The sequence below is a fragment of the Cimex lectularius genome, unplaced genomic scaffold (genome assembly GCF_000648675.2).
Source record: "Cimex lectularius strain Harlan isolate CLEC.00 unplaced genomic scaffold, Clec_2.1 scaffold3, whole genome shotgun sequence".
Taxonomy (NCBI): Eukaryota; Metazoa; Arthropoda; class Insecta; order Hemiptera; family Cimicidae; genus Cimex; species Cimex lectularius.
Genome location: NW_019392688.1, coordinates 4,783,651 through 4,807,661, shown reverse-complemented (window position 1 = coordinate 4,807,661; position 24,011 = coordinate 4,783,651). Strand labels below are relative to the sequence as shown.

Sequence of the window (24,011 nt, the reverse complement as noted above, 5' to 3'; positions counted from 1 at the left end):
GCATTAAATCAAGGGAAACAAGCGCTCATTGATACATGTTCCTCAAATTTATTCGCTCAGTACACAATTAACATTTTATATACAAAAACAATAAGACTTTTTCAAATAAAGTTCGGTTCCAGAGAAAGATGATCAATGCAAAACTGATGCACAGAAATTCTTTTACATAACATGAGTATGAGGGTGTATTACCATAGCTAATGGTTCGATAATTTATACACCAAACACATAACCTAAAAGCCCTGAGAGAAACAAGTAGAATAAGGAAAAACAACAAAATATAAAAACGAACATGACAGAAACACGTTGCCTGCCCCATAGCTGCCATAAGTGGGCAACACTAAGCAACGCTTTATTTTTCTACAACAAAATTTCATAATTTACAATTCCACAATGAAATAAAACAAAAATCCAGACCCTTTGCTATATGTACTGCTTATAAATAAATCAGGAACATCACACTATATATCCATATAAAAATTTAACAAAATGATTTTGGCATTTTTGTTTAAATTACAATTTGTTTTAATTTAAAAAAAAAGTTTTATTGAAACATAATTAGTTAGATAGTAATTATTTTGAAGACAAATCATCGCAATTATTTATAATACACTTCGATTTATAAAGTAGTTTCAAAATAATAAAATTACAACAGTGTTTAATTAGAAAGACCCATTCTTTCTAGTAGAATAAAAAAAATTGCTTTGAAAAATAAATTAAATTCTTACATCTAAAAATAAAATATATTTAAACAAAAAATAACAATGTTGTGCGTTATTTTTTTTTTTTTTTTTTTAAATTGGCATAACATTGTAAAAGAAGAAACGAGATGTCCTCCAAAGAGGCATGATATAGTAGATAGGGTTTTCTCCTCGATAATTCAAATAAATTAAAAAAGACCTACATCTATTATTATTAGTTTATCTACAATAATTTTTTGTATTTCCATGCACGTTGTTCCGGAAGGATGATGAATGAAAGATTGCAAATGAAGGAATTGCGAATTAGTAAATAATGAAAACTAAATTCATTTAAATAAACCGTAGTGAATAAAAATCGCTAACTACAGGGAATCAAACCTGAATCGTTTGTCGAGAAATTCGGTTTAAAATAAAATTTTAAAAACTTTTTTTGCCAATTGCCTAATTTTTGGCTAGTCCAAGTGAACACAGGAAATTATGTGAATGTTTTATTTTATAGTTATTGTTTAGTGGATGGCCTTAAGGCCTTGTAAGTTAATTGACTGAACATTTGATGACGCAATGCAAAGTTTCAAAACTGGCTCGGTCTAATGTGGATTTTGAGCTGCAAACTGTGTTCGAGCGATGTAAACGATAGCCAGGGACAATTTTTTGAATTGAGCAACAATCCTTTGTGCTTCGTATGAGTTCAAATAAATTAAACAACGGCAAAATAATAGAAAACAGAAAAAAAAAGTTTATGTATCACAAATTTATGAAAACCGACAATAAACCTACACTCACAAACTACTAGAAATTATATAATGTGAACTCTATGCCCACAGGCTGTTTTTAAATTTCTTTTCATTAGCCTAAAAAAGGGATTACGTTTTTTATCAATAGTTTAAATATTATTTTATTATAATAGTTAATAATTATGCATAAGGAGTAGAAGTTTCTTATTCATAAGTTGTTGTTTTTTTAAATCTTATTATATTATCTGGGTTTTGAGTGATATATATTTCATGTGAAATGCCAATTCGGCGATAGACCCCCTTGGAGAAATTGAGGAAAAGCTTATCAATATTTTTTTTGTTTTTTTGTGTTTTTTTTTAGGTAACTACAAAGATTATCATTCAATAATTTTCTTGAATATGCTATTTACATAAAAAAGCAATTTCTAGGATAGAGAATTTGTTCGATTAAAATAATACCTAAAGAATGAGATTACAATTTTTATAAATTAATATTAAATATGTACACAAAATTTAGATATAGTTGTCATGTATGTTGCTGTGATGTATTTGTGCTAAACGGTAATAATTTCATTAATAAATAATTTGTGCCTGCAACATCTCGAGACAACGTCCTGTAGTTCGTTAGAAAATTAAAAACAAGTTATAAAAAATTTGTTTAACTAGTTGGCACAGTGAAACGCTGGAAGGACTTGGGTGGGTGAGACGGTGATAGCGGTCCCCCCGAGCGTTTAAATGGTTATAATAGAGTTGCTCGATCAGCTCACTGCCTGGTCTGCCTTCGGAGCCAAGTAGAGGTCATCGATCGGTATCGGCATGCTGCGAGCTGACTGCTTTTTCTGCAATGGTGGTACATATTATAACAGAAACTGAGATAAAGATGACGACTGACCTTTCTCCTGAACGGGAAACACCCTTGCTTCTCAGGCTGAGGAACGGCGTCGAGTATCAGATCTGGAGATGGTGTGTTATTTGGTCCAAAATGGTTTAACTCTTTATAACATTCCGTTTCAATCATCTATGAAGGCAAAAACAGATTATATAAACCAATAGGAAAAAGCACAATGATAAAGCAAGCGAAAACTTCAGAACATCTTGAGCAAGTTTAATGAAATTTTGTTTACTTCTTGAACAATGTTAATTTTAAATGGTTACATTAGTTTTAATAATTCGACCATTAACACATCGACTACATAACATATAACGTTTTTATCATACATCAATCCTCCCTGTAGTGGACGCAGAAACTTATTATATTTAGTAACTGTCCTCGTCTTTATAGTTTTTAAATTCTATCCCCAGGTCATCCGTTATGCATTTTGTTTCTAATACTTCAGGCCGCATCAGAAAGGCAGAAAGGTCAACAGAACTTTATTTTTTCCAACTGATTTTTGCCATAAATTCAATGAACTACCAAGGAATAGAGGGTTTTCAAAGAAAAGTTCCAACAATAAAAATATCCACTTTAAAGAGGGAATGTTGTCTAAAGTTTAGAAGTTGAGTAGATCTATATGGTAATTATCTAACACTGAATCATACTCCCACCTCATTTCACCTATGCACGTGCTTGTACTACCCTCCACCTCCGATGCGATGAAATTTTCAGGGATTATGAGAGTTGGTTTCTAGATAGTCCCATACCAATTTCATCACAATCGCACCAACGGTATCGCCATCGCATGCACAACATAAAACTGCGTATACAGCTTTATCTCCGAATCCATTACACAGATTTGATGAAATTTGCAGGGATTATGAGAGTTGGTTTGTACTTAGTCCCCTACCAATTTCATCACAATCGCACCAACGGTATCGCCTGCACATGCACAACATAAAACTGTGTACACAGCTTTATCTCCGAATCCATTACACAGATTTGATGAAACTTCCAGGGATTATAAGAGTTGGCTTGTATATAGTCCTCTATCAATTTTGTCACAATCGCACCAACGGTAATGCCTGCACATGCACAACATAAAACTGCGTACACAGCTTTATCTCCGAATCCATTACACAGATTTGATGAAATTTTCAGGGATTATGAGGGTTGGTTTCTAGATAGTCCCCTATCAATTTCATCACAATCGCACCAACGGTATCGCCTGCGCATGCACAACGTACAATTGCGTACACAGCTTTATCTCCAAATCCATTACACAGATTTGATGAAATTTTCAGGGATTATGCGAGTTGGTTTGTAGTTAGTCCTCTATCAATTTCATCACAATCGCACCAACGGTATCGCCTGCGCATGCACAACATAAAACTGCGTACACAACTTTATCTCCGAATCCAGTACACAGATTTGATGAAATTTTCAGGGATTATGAGAGTTGGATTGTAGTTAGTCCACTATGATTTGTACAATTGGACCAACGGTATCGCCTGCGCATGCACAAACGTAAAATCTACACAGCTTTATCTCCGAAATCATTTATCCGATTCTTATGAAATTTTCAGGGATTATGTTGATTGCATTTTAGAAGATAACTTATGAATTTTAATCCGAAGAGGGTATGCATAAAATATGAGGAAGTTATACTGCCCGCTCACTTATAAATTTTCCCCCCTTACACTCTCTTAGTTGTAATTAACTTTATCTGAAAAATGTAAACTGCATTGCAAGTAATTTTTCTTACTTCAGTCTGCCAAGGTATCGAAACAGAACCCGTGTTAAATTTTGAATAAAATGTATCGTCTGTGGCATCTAAGCTGACTCCTTTCACTGTTGAAAATTGTTCAATGTCAAGGACATCTTTTGCATAGACTGCATGCGGCTGTAGAAATAAAGTAAAAACCGTTATTAAACATAGAAAGAAAATTCTCATTCAAGCAAACGTTCTTACATCAGGTACAAATGGTGGATCGACCATCCCAGCTTCAAGCCTCTTCCAGTTGATCGACCTGAAAAACTCATGCTGTTTCACCTCCCTTGCACCATACCGTCCACAGTGACACCCGAGTCTCGTCTTGCCAGATTTTTTCAACAGCTGAAATTCATTCATTTAAATGAAAATTCTTTGTAGCGTACGAGAATGAACTCACTTGTTTACATAAAGACTTGGCCTCCTCGGTAAACTTGGAGGAATATTTCTCCTGTTCGGATTTGACCCGCCTGTCAACCTCCTCCCGTTTCACTTTCTCCTTTCTCGCCCTGAATGGAGCCTGACCCTCGATCATCTCATACACCAGGCAGCCAAAGCTGAACCAGTCAGGGCTGAAAGTGTACCTCTCGTTGTCTATAACTTCAGGGGCTGTTAACAAATTATTAATTGTTGACATTGTTCTTTCAATCAGATCTTTAATGTGTTTTCCTTCAACCTACTATTTTTTTACATTACTTTTTTTTTATTACCCTAATGTAAATATTGTATATTGTTTGACAAATTCCAATATAAAAATTTAAAAAATATAAATTATATTAATTCGTACCCATATAACCAACTGTCCCAACTCGTCCACGCACCATTTCCCCTTCGGGTATTTCAACAGCAAGGCCCAAGTCTGATATCCTGACGTGACCAGCATCGTCCAGGAGAATGTTCTCAGGCTTGCAGTCCCTATAGACGAGGCCTTGATAGTGTAGATGCTCCAGACCGCACAAAACCTACAAACTGAAAAGTTGAACACCAAGGCCTAATGAGTGACAGATGACGTGCGTACCTCTGCTGAATAAAACCTTGCCCTCGAAATGTCAAATCCAGGTTCGCCTCCCATATTATATATATGAAACTTAAGATCTCCACCATTCATTATTGTTAGAACCAAACACAAAGCATCTTTTGTTTCGTAAGCGTATGCAAGACTGACCTTTAAGCCATAATTATATATTTAAATGGTTTGAAAAAATAAAAAATGCAGGCTTTTTAAAAATCGCTTACGACAAATCTTGAATTTATCTTCTGTAAGATTTGCTTTTCAATAAGCACCATCGCTTCTCCTTTCCTCTTCTTTATCCGTTTCTTCTCCAGTTTCTTGCAAGCGTACATCTTACCAGTGGCACGAACCTGGCAAGCACATACTTCACCGAAGCCGCCCTTTCCGAGTACTCGGTACATCCTGAACGTTTTGTATGTGATAGGTTGACTGTAATTATAATAATAATAAAATAAAATAAATTCTGTATTGACCATTTTCTAACGATTTTATTGTTTACCTTTCGAGCCATTTCCATTGCAAATAGCGATGAAAATACATGGAATTTTCAAACAAATGGAATGGCTCTCCAGCCAAAAATGTTTTAACGGTTGCCATTATGTCATCAAAAAGTTCTCTGTTCCCTAAATTCAGTCTTTCTTTACATGCTTCGATTAGAGTAGTATTTAAGAGTACATCTATTGGTTCTGGAGCCTAAAACGAAAACAATATAAATGAGCTGAATCACGTCCCTTTTTTTTTAATTTTACAAGATTTTGAGTAAATAAAGATAAACTAATCCAAACTAAGACAACAGAAACTAAAACCTTTACTTGTTACAAGGTATCATGCTAACATTCATACAAGTCTCCTTTGTATTATCCTCTCAAAATCATTTTGGGAGTGATATTACAATTTACTGCATCAACATTCGAATCATATCAGTACAGTAAGTAAAAATAAAAGAACCCTGAATGTGTTAAAGAAACTGGTAATAATTGCAATTTTCTTATAATTGAAAGTCTCATTGAGTTCAGGATGGAATTTCAATTTTCACCCTGCCAGACGGCAAAATTTCGTATTCCTAGAAATATTTAGCTCTTTGTACTTGGAAATTAATATTATTGGCAAAACATTAAAGCCTACAACCAACTACCTCTGAGTGCGACAATGGACAACTTATTTGTCCAACGTGAACAGACTTGTCACGAGCCATTTCCATCAGAAGTTGTTGTTGTTGAAAAAGTGCAAATTCACTTGAATAATGGCAGGTATTAAAACACAAGTCGATAAGAGCCCTCGTTTGTGCCCGTTTTGTTGCGAGAAGCGAAGATCCAAAATAATTTAGATTTTTACTGCAAAAGGGTCCTCCCTCCTAGCCCACCATGAAGGTATGGACTGAAAAATTCTCCTAGGGGAGGATATATTTACGGGACAAACGGGAAATTAATTAATGCAAAATTTTTGAGTGCATTTTTCAATAATAAATATGTAAAAATATAAATATGTAATAATTTATATTGGCTTATATTGAATTCTATAAGTCTTCTTATAAACAATGAACTTCTATACTTTAAAAGAGAGTCCTTAAGTGTCTATCAAACACAAAAAAATCCGACATTGGGCATAGACGGACTTCAAAAAAGTCATATAGTTGGGTGTGAGCAGCATTAAGTTTAACTGAAAAGAAATGCTTAGTACTTTTTCGCAGCAAAAGTTGTAGATACCTCGCAGTATGACGACAAATATGGAAAATTACGACACGTCATGACCTTCATACAAGGCGGGTTGGGCTTTCAGTTCACCAGCACTGAAAGTGTTAAAAGGTTGACCAAACCAAAAAACAGTGTCTTTTTCATCCTAGCTCGAAAGAAATTTATTTTTATTTATAGAATATTTTAATAGTTTTATCGTCAATACACCCAGCTCATCACTGAAAGAAATCTTCAGAAATTCATAATGCAGAGCAGTTCCACTAAACCGAGCACAAATGGATTTGCAGAGGGGAAATTTTTCAAATTGTGAAATATATTTTTGTATTTTCCAAAAAAATTTAAAAGGTATTGTCAGTTATTGTGGTTTTGCAAACTATAAACTGTACTGGCGATTTCACTGTACTTTAAACCTAAACTGTGAGGACTGAGAGAGAAGTTTTTTATTTATCTCAGTGTAGTTTTAAGCTAAATTATTATTAAAAACAGAAGTTGATGACAGCTAAAAAGCATTTGACAAACCGAAACTGAGAGGACAGTAGGCAGATCAAAATTATCAGAAACGACTTAACTACACTCACCCTTGTCCGGTTTTTTAATTTTTTAATTTACCCTCTGATCCTGCATGTCCATTCCTTAACACATCCGTTATGGAAACATGCAATAGACTTTTCTCCAATACGGACGTCATTTTAGACAACTTCCACTGCTTTCAAAGCTTGATGTAGGGTGTTGGTTTTTCCCACTCACCCCTCGAATATAATGGGTTTTTCACCGACCTTTAGTATCACTTTGTCGACATTACTATGAATACTATGAAGTTATTCAGATATCGTGAGATGCGGTCTGGTGTGATGTAGGTTTCAGAAAGACATTTTCTTTATCGTGCCAACGTTTCGATCTTTATTGAGATCATCTTCAGGGCCTGGGATTTTACAAACATTGTTTACATTTAACAAATACATTTAGGATGTGGAAAAGTGAATTTATACAATGCAAAATGTATTTCTCTCAACACGACACGCAAGAATGGCACAATTACACAGAAGACAAACACTTTGAGTGAGTAGAAATACTTTGATTGAATATAGGATATATTTTGCATTGTATAAATTCACTTTTCCACATCCTAAATGTATTTGTTAAATGTAAACAATGTTTGTAAATCCCAGGCCCTGAAGATGATCTCAATAAAGATCGAAACGTTGGCACGATAAAGAAAATGTNACCACACATTCAGATTTATTTTAAAAATATGCTTTCAAAACTATTTTATATATAAATATATATAATTATCACAAATAAATATGATGAGTAAGTAGTAAATTTCAAGTAAATGCAATGTAATTTTCAGTTTTATTAATTTGTATCTTACCTCCCCATATTTTTAAATGTATTAACGATTAATAAGTCGAAACATACAAATAGCCAATTTTTTGAAAGTATACGGGCTGAGATAAATATTTAGAGAGTACACAATAGATATTCTTGTCTGAGTGCAAGTATTTATTAGCGTGAATGGCAAGGGGTGAGTGTGAAATATAACAACATCATCGCCCCTTGAACGTTGAGAGCGTATGAGTGTGTTCGGGGTCGATGGCGGAATATTTATAAAAGTACTCCATCGACCCCAACCTTGATTAGTTTGAGTATAGGTCGGTGGAGGCATATCAAGTACTTCACCGACCAAAGCGAATGACTGTATTGTATGGATGTATTTATGTGTATGAATGTATTTATTTGTATGAATGTAGTGTTTGAAAGGGTAAATATAATATATACCTAGCTGGGGAATGAAATGACCTACATGTCGGAAGCCCCAGTCCAAAAAAAAAAAAAAAAAAAAATTGTTTAAAATGTATATTTATTTAAAAAAAAAAAATATTCTTAACCTGACCTCCCAATTTTTTTCCAAAATGTTAATTTAAGGTCCATTTATCTAAGCAATACTGTAAAAAATATGTATTTCATCTGCCTTTACAAAAAAAATAATTATATAATTTTTTCCTCCATAATAGGTAAGTAGTATTAACCTATCGTGAAATACATTTCTTAAAGGTAATTTTTTTTTTAATACTGTTATTTGAAGGTATAATCGAGGACAGCTATCAATTTCAAAGTAATTTCTTTATTCACCTTTTTGGCCTTTTGTACCCACAAATGTTTTTTTTTTTAATTAATCATAAATAATTTTAGTAGCAATGTTTTTGTAAATTCATTGTTAATAAGAAGTAAATACGAAATAATCACTTAATTTCTACACAATTGCATTGTTTTACCAAGCATTCAGATTTATTTTAAAAATATGCTTTCAAAACTATTTTATATATAAATATATATAATCATTTTACAATTGTTTAATTATTTGTAATTATCACAAATAAATATGATGAGTAAGTAGTAAATTTCAAGTAAATGCAATGTAATTTTCAGTTTTTATTAATTTATCTTACCTTATTAATTAATCTTACCTCCCCATAATTTTAAATTTATTAAAGGTGTTAATAAACCAGACAGTTTTATTACATGTTTCTGTATCACAGTTATTTTATCGCAATTAGCTCAGACTATTGAGACAACGGTAAAGCTGAAGATGGTCTTTTTCATGGAAATGGATTTTTTTTTTAATGACCTTATGAACTCGCATATAAGCCAGAGAAGTACATATTTGTTTCAGTATATATGTTTAGTTGGGGGAAGGGTAGCATGAATAAAAGGGCCTGAGATGTCAGTGGGAATCCAACCAACGACCGTGTGGTTACAAACCAAGAGTCCATCACGCTGACCACCCAGCTACCACAGTCCCGACCAAAAAGAAAATTATTTTCACCTTAGGCACATTCCTAAACCACCTGGTTTGCAAAATTCAATCAAAGAAATATGTAAAAATTAAAATTGCAAGCCCTTAAGATAAAAACACAAGATAACAAGGTAACGGGAGATAATTTATTTTTTAATACTTACATCTCTTTTCAGGTACTTATCATAAACGATTTGTGCCAAGTCAGCCCTATTTTCATCTGACTCAACTTCATATTTTTCCTGCAAAAATGTACAATTAGACAATGTTCTTTGGAGGCTAAGATTCTTGCGATAGGCAACCCGACTTACAATCGCATCAAGAAAAACATTATATCGGTGATATTCCTTTTTATCTTCTTGACAAAACTGTCGGAAGAGCAGCCTCCCGATTGGCTGTTGATCAACGACATAGCTGTATTTGGCTTCTGAAAATGCAAATTAAAAAAAAAAAACATGTTGCAAAACTTCATTAGGCCAGATTGATAACATGAAGAAATAGGAATTTTTCATAACAAGGAAAGTCCCTGACAGTAATATTGCACAACAACCTATGTATCAGATCAGATTAGTAAAGTAATAGTAATCAATTTAATTTAGAGTAAAAAGTTTTATTTCAAACTTAAAAAAACTCGAAAAATTTTTATTGATTATAAAAATAAATTTGCGGATAAAATTACTATACATAACGTTTCCTTACCTATTTTATTCTTTAACTGTAGACACTGAGAAATGTGCGGAAATTGCAAAATCTTCTTCCATTTCTTACTCTTTCCCTTATTACTATCTGTGCCACCTAAAAAAAATCAAACATTTGAATTTAAAGTTCTTTTAAAAATATTAATTGGATGAATTAATTGTTGCCAAATTTCACTCATAATTATTTAATTAATTCTTGTAAAATATGGCCTCATGATGAATATAACAAAATAAAATAATTAATTTGACAAATTAAACACATATTGGTATAATCAAACAAATAACAGAACTGTTCAAAGTGTAGATTGTTTTCTAATGAGAATAAACAAATTTGATGCAATTTTTCTTAAATGTCGCAATATGTTTTTATTTTGAAGTGTTTATCATTGGAAAAACGTTTTGAGTTGAAAATGTGTCTTTCCATTTCATTTAATCAATCGCAAGACTACATATTTTTTTAAATAAAAATTATTTTCAAAGGCTATGACTTTGTGATTTACATAGACATTTACATAGACAACGTTCTGCATTAAACAAAGATAAATTTAAATTATTAAATAATAATTAGTTGTATTTATTTTAAGCATAATTTTAAAGCCCTGAAGGTGAATTTCGATTATTCAAGAGCTTTAAACGAACGATAGGAAGTCATGTAATATATACAGCACGTGTGGACTTCCTGGTGGTCTGTTGAATACAACCATGGAGAAAATTCCTCTTAACATTTATTCTTTTATCCCTCCGGGTAATCTTCAATAAACAAAGTTTTAAAAATGGCTCAATCTTTTATAACATCCCATATCAGATTGTTTCGACAGTCTTTGTCCATGTTGGAATATGTTTGCGCAATATTTTTACCTCGAAACATTTTCTTTATGGCTGAATTACTGTAGGAAATGAGTAAAGGTATTGTAAAATAAAATATATTCTGTCAAACCACCCAAGCTATATCATTTAGTCAAATAAAAGTTGTGTTTGTAAAAGGCATGGGAAAATATTATTCGTCAAACAATGATAAATTTGTTTATACAAGTTCAAGCAAATGTTTTTAAAAAATTAAACCGTCTTTACTTTTATGATTTAAAAAAAAAATACAGATTTGCCAAGTTCATGGAGTGTTCATTATTTAACAAAACAAATTTATTAGAAATTCACTATCATTTATTCACATACTTGTCAATTTGTGTTGGGGGGTGGAAAAAAATTTACCCTACTTTCTCCTCCATGAAGTCAAGCCTTTAGTGTTACTTTTATTTTTCCTAAAAAAGTAAATTTAGTCTCAATACTAAAGATACCTAATTTATCTGATGTGAGTTAACAGTAAGTATTGATGTAAAATTTTTTGAAAAAACAAGTGTCAGTGTTTATTTTAAAATCAGGTTTTTCAAGACCACGCACTACATTGCCTCTAAATAAGTTTTTACGGTAGCCTTTCGCTGAAAGAAAATCATCTGCTCGATGGAGTATCTAATATTGTAGGGGGGAATTAATTATTGGCCCCAATGCCTGGGGGACGGGACAATTTCACTAGGGCCGGATCCCAGGGAAGCAATCGCTACTTGAGCTCAAGGTTGTTATTAAACGGCGAAACAATTTTATCTATCTAGTGCTTATACACCGGGCAAGTAGTCAAATTGTCAGTTTCTGCTCCTCCCCTTTGTTCCTATTCTTAATCGAATAATCGTTGTTTATGACCAGCTCAAACCTACAAAACAAACATCGAGCTACAAAAGGCTTCATTTTTTCCTCCTTGCAAACAACTGTGTGTTTGTGTGACCTCCTTGCAATGTGTTTATAATGTGTTTAAAATAATGAGAAAAAATTTAAAATATGTTCAAAATGACCTAATTTATTAATTCATTTCTGAAACTAAAAAAACCTTTGTTAAAAATTTTTTTAATCAATATTTATCAAATAAATAACCTTTTGTCGTAATCAATTTTCAATTTTTGCCATTATTTAAATCAGAATACAACAATCAAATGGCAAAACATTTTTAAACTAAAACATTTTCTTAATTTAAGTGAAAAGCACTTCATTTTTAGCAGGATTAAAAATGACTAAATAACTTAATTAAATAAAAGTTAATTTTATAGATAATATTAATACTACGATGATTCCACCTTCTAGGTATTGCAAATTTGTTGTGGATCAGGGATGCATTCTCAAAGAAGTGAGTATTTTAACTTCTCACCAAGCTTTCAACTTTTATTACATTCTTCATCAGGGCTAGTTACATTGTCATAAATAAATTTAATTACAATAAAACATTTTTAAACTTAAAACAAAACTAAAACAATAGTTCACAATAATTAAAACGTTTAATAAAGTTATTTATAAAATTAAAATGAAAAAAGTGACTAAATTGTTTTTACAAATATCTATTTATATATTTTTTAAAAAAATTAGTCACGTTTTTAAATTTTAATTTTATAAATAACTTTTTGGTTTTAATTATTGTTAACTATTGTTTTTAAAGTTTTGTTAGGGGTTTAAAAATAAAAGTTGAAAGCTTGGTGAGAAGTTACAATACTCACTTCTTTCTGACCACATCCCTGATCCGCAACAAATTTGTAATATTAATATTAACTGGATAATGCGATATGAAAATTTAACATGATAAAATTTTTGTTCATGAAATGTTTACACACATAAAACTACACTAAACTGACTGAACACTACGTGTTTATAAATATATTTCAAGCACCATGGCCCTTTTATTATTCCAGATTTTAAAGAACACAACAAAAGTGAGCCCATTCATATTTATTAAACGCAAACTTATATAAGAGTATCGAGTTCAACAATAGAACAGAATACATCAACAGATTACTATTCAGAACATCTTGCTATTTAAATTCACTTATTGTATAAAATTTATTTTTAAAAAAATCTTGAAATACCTTTTTATACATACACCTTAATTTATGGTAGACGAGTTTACAAAATGGTGAACAAAGCAGGTTTCAAATAATTCAAATTCAGTTACGCAATTCTAAGAAATTTTTCAGCTAAAATTGTAACCCTGAATTTATTTACCTGTCCTTTTTGCTTAAAATTGAATGTTATGTAATGTTTAAACAACTTATATTCTACTTGTTTCAATCGGTATACAATAACATCATTAAATTATGTTCAACAGATATCAAAAATTTTATAGATGATAAAAAATTATTTAAACAAATAAATTAAATATTAAGTCCAAGTTTATCCAAGTGAACATCCCACAAGGGAGCATTTTTTGGACTTTACACGATATATACTGCTGGCATTCATGTCCTTCCAGAAACAATTCTCTCCAGTTTTACTGCAAACCTTTCTCCGCATAAAGAGCCAGTCATCACACGCAGAAACCTTCAAACCATTTACCCCGACATTTGGTCAAAAAAGTGAATAATTAAAATGAATGCAACAAAGAGCCAGTACATTAACTTCCCACCTTTTTACTTTAATGGGACTTCACCTGGACAAACAACCTACTTGGAATTCACACACAGACTAAAACGAAACTAACTTGACTTTACAAACTTATCACCACTACTCGACAGACGATCCGAACTTCCAAAAAGATTGATATACACCATAGTTTTCAAATCTATGTAGACTTACGGTATCGAACTTTGGAGGTCAACCAAGCATTCAAACTGCCAATGCATCCAGTTTCCAATCAAAAGCCCTAAGAAAAATGGTTAATTTAATATTCCCTTTTTTTCAGAAGCCTATTACAAAAAATTCCATCAAGCCGTTTCCTCTAATCCTATTGCTTTGGTCCGTCACCTACCATTCCAGATAATCCTACCCATTGAACGAAATGCCAATGTACACTTGATGCCCTATACAGTGACGAATAAAACTGAAAAAATTATGTTCTATTAGAGTTGATGATGGGTTTTGAACTGCAAGTTAGTGAATTCAAGCTGAACCAGCACAGGGTTACTTACTGGGTCTGTCGAGTTGGTATGGTATGATATGGTGAAGAAGGATACTAGGAAGCAGGTTTGCACTCCCCAGGCACTGCAGCCTTCTGGCTTATTGTACCTTACTAGTTCCTTAGTTCAGTGCAAGACTCAATCTTTCTTAGGAAGACAGGTCATTGACTGTCGCTGCTGCAATTTGATTCCCTAAGTTTTTTCGTATGTTAGGTTAAATCTCCATTGAGCTGTTGCTTCGCATTCGAAGATGATATGAGTTTCTGTTTCCTCCTCCTCATTACCTAATCTGCAAATGGGATCATCGTTGTATATACCCATGTTGTGTAGATGTTTTCTCAGATGCCAGTGACCAGTTAGTAGTCCTAACACTCCTCTGAGTTTGGCCCTCTCCAATTGCAGCAGTGTTTTTGCCAGTCTCGGTGAGGGTTGTTTGATCATAGGTTTACTATGACTGGCAACACTAGAGTTTATCCACTTTTACTTTTGTTTTGTTTGGATCCATTCTGCAATGGACGATTCTATATTTGTTTTTGTTATCCCAAGAATAGGTTTGGGGCCTATGTATGGTCTTGCAGATCCTCCTCTGGCCAGTCTGTCTGCTTTCTCGTTACCCAAAATTCCCCTGTGCCCTGGCACCCAAGATATCATCAGGTTGTTATGTTTCCCCAGGTTTTGGTGATTTTGCACGCATTCACTGACTAATTTCAATGTGATTCTTTAACATGCTACTGCTTTAATGGCTGCTTTGCTATCCGATCTTATGAGGATTTTTTTGTCAGTGTAACCTCTTTTAAGATTTTCCAGGGCACAAGCATTGATGGCATGTATTTCCGCTTGAAAGACCGAAGTGTACGTCCCTAATGAGTTTGATTGCTCATGTTTTGGGCTTGTACAGAAAACGCCTGATTCGGTTCCTTCGTTTGTTTTGGAGCCATCTGTGTATCATATCATTGTATCTGATGCTCTCCTTGAGTTCTTCTTCTCCTTTATAGTCCGTTGAGACTTTATAAGAAGTTGTGAAGATTGTTTCCAGGGTCTGTCGAGTTACTTAAAACACATTTGAATAACTCAACAAACCCGCGAGTGGAGGCAGGCCCAGTAAGAGGGCCTGTGTCAGTTTAGCATGATGTTCTATTAATTTATTTCTTCTCAACCACTGGGTGAGTTCTCATCTTTTTTATGCTAATTGTTTTGTTCTTAGAGCATTATTACTGTTCTAATTGTTTTACAGATGTAAAAATTAATCATTTTTTAAATGTAATACCCGACAGATTTAAATACGACTACTGTAAATATTTTCCAATGAATTCCTAAGAGGGTTTACTTTTTTGACAATCTACTTGTTACAGATTAAAAAAAAAACCAGCACATATTTTTCATGGTAGCAACATTTTAGCCCAATGTATAAATTACAAACTCGTAAACTTGGCATTGTTATTACAAGACTTATATTGATTGCCATTGTCAGGCGTTGCCTCCCCTCGCTCCTTTTCATTAGGAGTTTATTACAGCCGTGAAACAATTGTTTCGAGTTGAAAACAATTCGGCTTATTTTCAGTCTTCTTCTGTTACATTATAAAGTTTCGCCATCAGAAAATTTGTACAAGGGGAAACGATTGTAATCTTATCACAGGTTGATAAGAGAGCGTAAAATAATCGGACCACTGTTGTGAAGATACCCGACGTATTTTTGATAAAACCCTTTGTTTATTTTTAATATGTATGAAAGTGTTTGCTTTATTTTTAAAACTTTTTATTTAAAATAAAAATTTAAAAAACTGTGTAGGTTTGTTATTTAAGCAAAAGCAATTTGAAAAAGAAAAAAAATCCCAATAACATGAAGTAATGAAATATTTATTGTTTTAAGCTTTCTATATAAGATATTGCCATTATTAGCCTGGTCCTGCTCTGATTTTTAAAAAGTGAGCACTTCAATATATTGTTAAATTGGACATATCAAGAAATGTCTTAACCTTTTAAATAAATTTAAAAGCCATCTTACTTAAGAAAAACCTACATGCACTCTTTGTTTATTTGACTTTTGTAAAAATAAAAATAGAAAGAAAAACAGCTTTCAAACACAGGATTACAAGATAGAAGATGGAGCAGAGCCAAACAAAGCCGGATCACCAGCCAGTAAAACAAATACCAAGAGAGGGAGAAGAAGATTCGACTCGCACCAATTGAATAGATTGCTAACCTAGATAATTTCATATATAAAATGGAATATTTTCCATGCAATAAAATGTTTCGCTTATAGATTCGGAAATGAGTTGTGATTTATCATTTGACGACGTCAATAATACTGGTTGCTACATCATTCGAAGGATTTGCTCGGCTTCGATGTTTATAATTTTAAAGATTACAATGCGTCGGTTGTCACCTTGTTCATTGATATTCTTCTCACGTCAGGAAAACCCATCTTCACCAGAATTTATGTATACTTGTTCGTTCTTTTGTTTATTTAATATTAAACCTATTGACCAAGCGTACGTAATGTTTGCGACACCCAGAAAAATCTAGCCTGTTATTACAAAAAAAATGAGGTCTAAGTTTTACACTTTTTTTCTGCCTGTGATAAATTAGAAACCTAACTTTTATTGTGTTTACATGCAGAGATTATAATGATGCAATTCTCACTGAAATTTTTAATTGAGACGGTCTGTTTTTAGTTTTTTGTATTTTTTTAAGGAATTCAAAAGATTCAAGGATTTTTGCATTTCTTTATACAAAACAACAGCTAAGAAGTTTGCCTAAAGAACACTGTCTATCTAGGTCACACAATAGTTTGGGTTTATCAACGAAAAACAAACAAAAGATTTAAACAAAAATTAATTTGATCTGGAAGAAATATCGGACTTACACCTATTTATTTATTTTATTGTCTCACAGGCATGGACTGGGCATATGCAATTTGGAAAATAACAAAAAGAGAGGAAAATATGCTCTGCATTAAAAAACTAAATAAATAAAAACATAAAAAATACAAAATAAGGAGCAGTGAAATCAGGACAGAATGCAGTCACAGAAGAAAAAAAACATATCTGCCAAATGATCTGTCTTTTATTGTTCATCAAACAATAAATAAATCAAATGGAAGGATCAGCAAAAAAAATGGTGATGATAGAAACGCTTTATGGAATAATAACTGCTAACAGATAAAATATTTAAAATCAAACAAAATTCATTGTAGATAAATTATAACTTATAAGGTGTCATGGGGTCACTGATTTCAATAAAAAAATTGTTAGTGATACTAGGTCAAAAAATATAAAAATATTACACACATTTCCAAGGGTTCTGGCCCCAGAAGCCAAGGAAAATTTTGTGTGTGTGTGTTTTCTATTAATTACAATTTATTGGGTTGTCCGGAAAATAATGCAGGATTTTGGTATTAAACAAAAAAAAAGAAACTAGTTACTTTAAAGCAATGTTCTTTAATCAAAATANGACATTCATACAAATGAGTAATCCTGTAAACGTAAACAGAATATTTTATATAGATTTTTTTTAATGAAAACTTAAAATCCTGCATTATTTTCCGGACAACCCAATAATATGTTGGTACAAACATTTTTTTTTTAACTATTTATTTTTAGGCAAAATATTTTAATTACTAATGCACTTCGGGCCACATCCGAAGGGCAGTTCCATTTAGCTAAATAGTGAGTTCTGAAGAGGGACCCAGGACAAAATGCATTAGCAATTAAAATATTTTTCCTAAAAATAAATGGTGTTTAGTATGGGGAAAAAATGACCAAAAAAAGCTGCTACTGCTCACAGCACATTCAATCAATTTGAATGAAATTTTAAGGTTTGTTACACTGAAAAACATCAGACATTTATATAGGGGTTTGGTGAAATTAATCCCAGGAAATTCACAATAAAATGCTAAATATTGTGGTAAACCCTGGTCCAGCGAAAGGCTAAAAGTTAATTTCAAAATATGTCAACTGATAAAAATATTCCAAATTATGATTTATTTACGATATCAATATTGAAACGAGGACGTGATCTGCATTGGCATTGAAAGAGATTCCGGCAATTGAGCTAAACAATATATGGAACAAAATCTGACCTAATCATAAATTCAAATTGAAGAAGTGGCAGAAAGGATCCAAGGTGAACACCCACATCACGCAACGAGTTAAGATAAAATTGTAGCTGTACAATTATCAGACAATTTATCTGACAAAGAAAGAGCTTAAACCACCAGGCAGCAACAAGAATTTTTGAAGACATCACAGTTCTCTTGGAACAAAGTGACATTTCCCAGTGACATATCATTCATACATCCAAAATATTGCTAAGAAGCATTCATCTAATCTTTAAATAAAAAAAATATATATCAAATTCATTTTGCCAACTTGAATTGAACTTTATTGTGTAATCATTTAGTTTTCATACCAGAGCTACACTGTTTTCCTCTTGGGTCTGTAGGTGAACCTGCACTTTCATTTCAGATCATTGTGGTGTGCCTATTCTCCCAAACCCACTACTAAAGTCTAACAGACCCGAAACAATATAACCAGAAATTAACAAACTATCAAGGTTATGAACCAGTAGTTTGGTCATTTTAGATCGTTTTGGTGTGCATATTCTCGTTATTTTAGGCAGATCAAACCGACCACTAATAATAGCAAGAACATGTTGAATATTTCCAATACAATATGAACAGAAATAACCTAATTATCTCGTTTTATTGTGTGATTTTTTTCTGGGTGCTGCAGAGTGATGAACCTGCAGTTTGGTCATTTTAAACTGTTTTGATCTGTCTATTCTCACTTTTTGTTCTTGCCAAACCCACCACTAAAAATACAAAGAACAAATGACCAAATTATCTAGTTTTATTGTGTGATTTTCTCTGGGTGTTGCATGGAGATGACTCTGTAGCTTGGTCATTTCAGAACGTTTGGGTTTGCCTATTCTTGCTGTTTGTTTCTAGCCAAACCGATAAGAAATGAACAACTAAGTTGTTCTATTGAATTTCTAGAATTTCTACTTTGAATTGAATTTCTACTAGAATTTCTCTGGGTTCTTCAAGATGATGAACCGTAGTCATTTTCAGTACTGCCTATTCTTGCTGTTCTGCCATGACCAAACCCACCACTAAAAATACAAAGAACATTCTAATAGACCCAAAACAATAAGATCAAAAACATCCAAACTATCTAGTTTTATTGTGTGATTTTCTCTAGGTTCTGCAAGCTGATAAATCTGTAGTTTGATCATTTTCAGAATGTTATGGACAGCCCATCATAACTGTTTTAATCTACCAGACACATTTCGACTTCTCGGCATCTTCAATGACAGACAATTTATCATCAAGGTACCTTCATCCATAACTATATTTACAAATACGTCTTCAATTTGAAATTGAACACATTCAACACTAAAGATTGAAAAACCAAAACACCACGGATAGGCAGACTAAAAAGTTCAAAAACAACCAAATTATTAGTTTTATTGTGAGATTTTCTCTTAGATTTTGAATAGGAGGGGTATTAACCTATAGTTTAGTAATTTGAGATTGTTGGTCTGCCTATTCTCGCTGTTTTGTTGCCAAACCTACCACTAAAAATTGTGAGAATGCACCAAATAGACTCAAAACAACATAATCTAAAATGACCAAATTATGCAACTTTACTGTGAGATTAACTCTTGGAGCTTCTCACCATCTTCAGTGACAGATCTCTCACTTTATCATGAATGAACATTAATCCACAAGTGTAATTGATAAATACTTTTCAAGTTTCAAATTGTGGGCATTCAGCACCATCATCACAAAAAGATGAAACGCATCTGACAAACCAAACCAGCAAGGATGGCCAGAGCAAAACATTCAATAGCGATCAAACTATCTAGTTTTATTGTACGTTTTTTGGGGGTTCAACCGAGTAATGAACCTCTAGTTTGGCCATTTTAGAACATTTTGATCTGCTTATCCTAGCCGTTTTGGTCAACCAGATGTGTTTCAGTTCTCCCCACCATCCCCGACGAGTCTGTCAACCGGGCACCTTAATCCACAACTATTATTGGTAAATTCTTCTTAAAAATTTCAAATTGTGTTTAAATCCTTGAATTTCAATGACCCAGCGCTAAGATGGTGAGACGAATGAAAAGCATCTGATAGACCACACCAGCAAGGATGGGAGGACCAAAATTTTTTAAAACGGATCAATTTATCTAGCTTTATTGTGCTTTTTTCTCTCTTTTTTTTGGGGGGGGGGAGGTTAAGCAGGGTAATGAATCTCTAGTTCGGTCATGTTCTGAACATTTTGGTCTGCCCATCCTAGCTGTGTTGTTCTATCAGATGGGTTACAGTTCTCAGGTCTGTCAATTTATTGTCAAGGCACTATAATCCACAACTATTATTGATAAATACTTCGAAAAGTTTCTAATTGTTTAAATCACAGCAATAATATGTTGAGAAGATGAAACGCATCTGACAAACCAAAACACCTAGGATGGGCAGACCAAAATGATCAAACTATCTAGCTTTATTTTTTTTTATTTTTTTTTTTTTGGGGGGGGGGGTTCAGCAAAGTAATGAAACTTTAGTTTGGTCTTTTTAGAACATTTTGGTCTACTTATCCTAGCCATAAGAACGTTCATCCACGACTACAATTGGTAAATACTTCTCATGTTTCAAACTGTGTGCATTTAGCATTAAAGATGGTGAGATGATGAAACGCATCTGAAAATCCATACCAGCAAGGCTGGGCAGAACAAAATGTTCAGAAACTATCAAACCATCTAGCTTCAGTGTGTATTTTGGGGGTTCAGCAGGGTAATGAACGTCTAACTTGGTCATTTTCAGAACATTTTGATCTACTTATCCTAGCCGTTTTGGTCAACCAGATGTGTAGTTCTCCTCATCTTCTGTGACAAGTCTATCATCCAGGCACCTTAATCCACTACTATTATTGGTGAATACTTCTTAAAAGTTTCAAATTGTTTAAATCCTTCAATTTCAATGAGAGACACAGCACTAAAAATGTTGAGAAGATGAAATGCATCTGACAAACCAAACCAGCAATGATAGGCAGACCAAAATGATCAAACTATCTAAATTTATTGTGTAATGTACCTCTAGTTTGGTCATTTTAGAACATTGTCTCCCTATCCTAGCTGTTTTGGTCTACCAAATGTGTTTCAGTTCTCCCCATCTTCCATGACGGGCACAATCCAAAACTATTATTAGTAAAACTTGTTAAACTTTCAAATTGTTTAAATCCTTCATTCCAATGACAGACACAGCATTAAGATGGCAAGATGAAGTGCATCTGACAAACCCAAGCAGCATGGATGGGCAGACCAAAATATTACAAAATGATCAAACCATCTAGCTTCACTGTGTGTATTCTGGGGGTTCAGCAGAGTAATGAACCTCTAGTTTGGTCTTTTTAGAACTGTTTGGTCTGCTTATCCTAGCTGTTTTGGTCTACCAGATGTGTTTCGTTCTTCTATCTTCAGTGATGGGTCTGTCACCGGGGGAAGACCAAAATGTTCAGAATTACAATTGTATTATTAAAATATTGACAGGAACGATGTTCAACGAGGTAAATACTAAGAAGTGATTTATTCTGGTTTAACTGAAGTATCAATGGCCATTGAAATCCGTTTAATGGGATTATGTTGAAGTATGTTTATTTGTAAATATTTTCCCAGAATAAAGCCTATTTGTATTCAAGTGGATGAATGAGTTTCATTATATTAATTAACGATTTGATGATTTTTGGACGAAAGAAGTGGTTTGTTTTTGTTTGTTAACTGTCACGAAGTTATATAAAATAAATTGATTTTTTTTCCGTTTGCCTCGGGGCCTGGACTTCGTTTCGCCGGCGGACAATCGGCACCGTTTCTATGGCAACAGTTTTGACTTCGGTCCGAGCCGTCCGTCGGGGCGGCGCGTAAACACGCGGGGGCGGGGGCGGCGGCGTAGGCGGCGAGGCCACGTGTGCGCGGGGGCCGAAGACGAAGGGTCGAACGCGCCCCCGAGGTCAGAACAATTGAAACGACAATTAAGCCGACGCGGTTCGACCTTTTTTTAAATATATATATAACATCCATTTTAAGAGGGCGATTCGTTCACGCGGTGAAAGTGATTTTTCCCACATTCGGCCGACTTCCTACACGGGCAACGAGCGTCGGCCGTTCGTCCGAGACGCGACTCTTACAAAAAAAACCTTGTCCTTTCAAAAAGGGTCGGATTCTGAGAATTGTGGTAAAAAGTGGTTGCTATCGATTCGCGGCTGGCTGTAGGACGGACGGAGAGCGTTCGGAGGTGAGAAAGGTGTGTGAAATGGGCGGCTCACCTTCCCTCGCCTTGAGATAAACGGTGTTGGCGACGATGTTCTCCAATTCCATGAGTTCCAGTTTGAACGATTTCCCGTTCTCCGGGCCGAGAACGACCCGTTCCCATTAAAGTGCCTTTTGACTTGGGGGACGTCGAACGGGGTGTGGTGGAAAATGGCGACGACGACACTTGTTGGCTGGCTCGGACAGGGGCGGCTTGAGGCGGAGGCGGGGGCGGTTGGCGGCCTCTCGCGATCGGCGGCGGCTGCGACTGCGTTCGGCGTGCGCGTTTCCGCGGAGGGCGACTTCACTCGGTGCGGATGGCGACGGCGACCAAACTGGCTCCTCGACCCGGCTCCCACTCTGCTCGAGGATCCCAGTCCTTCGAGGCTGACCACCGCTCCCTCGGCCTTCTCGATCTCGCCCCGACGAACCAACGCCCGCACAAATTCAACCCAAACACCCCTTCTTAAATTCGTCTAAACACATCCCCAATTTTTAATTTTTGTTTCAAATTAATCTTTTCTACAACAAATATCCCTTTTCATTTTCTAATCTTTTTACATTCAAAATAACGCTTTTTATTTTTTGCAAATTAACCCGTTTTAATTTAAAACTAGCCATTGTTTGATCAAATTATCCCTTTTCATTTTAAATTAACTTTTTGTGCAGTAAATTAATCCTTTTAAATTTCTAATTAATCTCTTTTTCCTTTCAAAATAACTTTTTAATTTTTTTTATTAACCCGTTTTAATTTGAAATTAGCCATTTTTTAGATCAAATTATCCTTTTCATTTTAAATTAACCTTTTTTTAAATCAAATTAACTCTTTTTTACATTTGTAATTAATCTCTTTTTACATTCAAATTAACATTTTTTAAATTTTAGCATTAATTAACCTTTTTAATTTTAAATTAACTTTTTTGTGCAGTAAATTAACCCTTTTAAATTTCTAATTAATCTCTTTTTCCTTTCAAAATAACTTTTTAATTTTTTAAATTAACCCGTTTTAATTTGAAATTAGCCATTTTTTAGATCAAATTATCCTTTTCATTTTAAATTAACCTTTTTTTGTATCAAATTAACTCTTTTTTACATTTATAATTAATCTCTTTTTACATTCAAATAACATTTTTTTAATTTTAGCATTAATTAACCTTTTTAATTTCAAAATACCTTTTTCTATATCAATTTAACCGTGATTCATTTTGAACTAACCTTTTTTTTTGCATCAAATTAACACAATTTGGATATCAAATTAACTTTTTTTAAATTTTAAATTAATCTTTTCTACAACAAATTAACGATTTTTGTAATTATCTCTTTTTTACATTCAAATTAACGCTTTTCATTTTTGCAACAAATTAACCATTTTTAATTTAAAATTAACCATTTTTAATTTAAAATTAACCTTGTTAAATCAAATTAACCCTTTTTCACTTCTACTATCTCTTTTTACATTTAGATTAACGCTTTTCAATTTTTGCAACAAATTAACTC

At 33.4% G+C, this 24,011-nt stretch overlaps 1 protein-coding gene across 1 annotated transcript; it reads right to left on the bottom strand.

Moving 5' to 3' along the window:
* Window positions 1–279: 279 nt before the first annotated feature.
* LOC106662266 (G protein-coupled receptor kinase 2) lies at window positions 280–22,917 on the bottom strand. The gene is made up of 13 exons (XM_014386234.2): window positions 22,532–22,917; window positions 10,283–10,378; window positions 9,895–10,010; window positions 9,748–9,825; window positions 5,592–5,785; window positions 5,317–5,521; window positions 5,099–5,245; window positions 4,868–5,042; window positions 4,481–4,689; window positions 4,282–4,425; window positions 4,075–4,212; window positions 2,328–2,453; window positions 280–2,274 (listed from the first exon to the last, which is right to left on the bottom strand). Exons 1-13 carry the CDS (start codon window positions 22,581–22,583, stop codon window positions 2,194–2,196), a joined length of 1,761 nt encoding a protein of 586 aa, XP_014241720.1. The 5' UTR covers window positions 22,584–22,917; the 3' UTR covers window positions 280–2,193.
* Between the last annotated feature and the right edge of the window lie 1,094 nt (window positions 22,918–24,011).

Coding starts and splice junctions, on each gene's coding strand:
- LOC106662266 (XM_014386234.2), bottom strand. CDS start 22,583: ATGGAATTGGAGAACATCGTCGCCAACACCGTTTATCTCAAGGCGAGG. Junction 5,786..9,747: donor ATAAGTACCTGAAAAGAGAT/GTAAGTATTAAA, acceptor TTTTCGTTTTAG/GCTCCAGAACCAATAGATGT. Junction 4,690..4,867: donor TGGGACAGTTGGTTATATGG/GTACGAATTAAT, acceptor ATTTGTTAACAG/CCCCTGAAGTTATAGACAAC.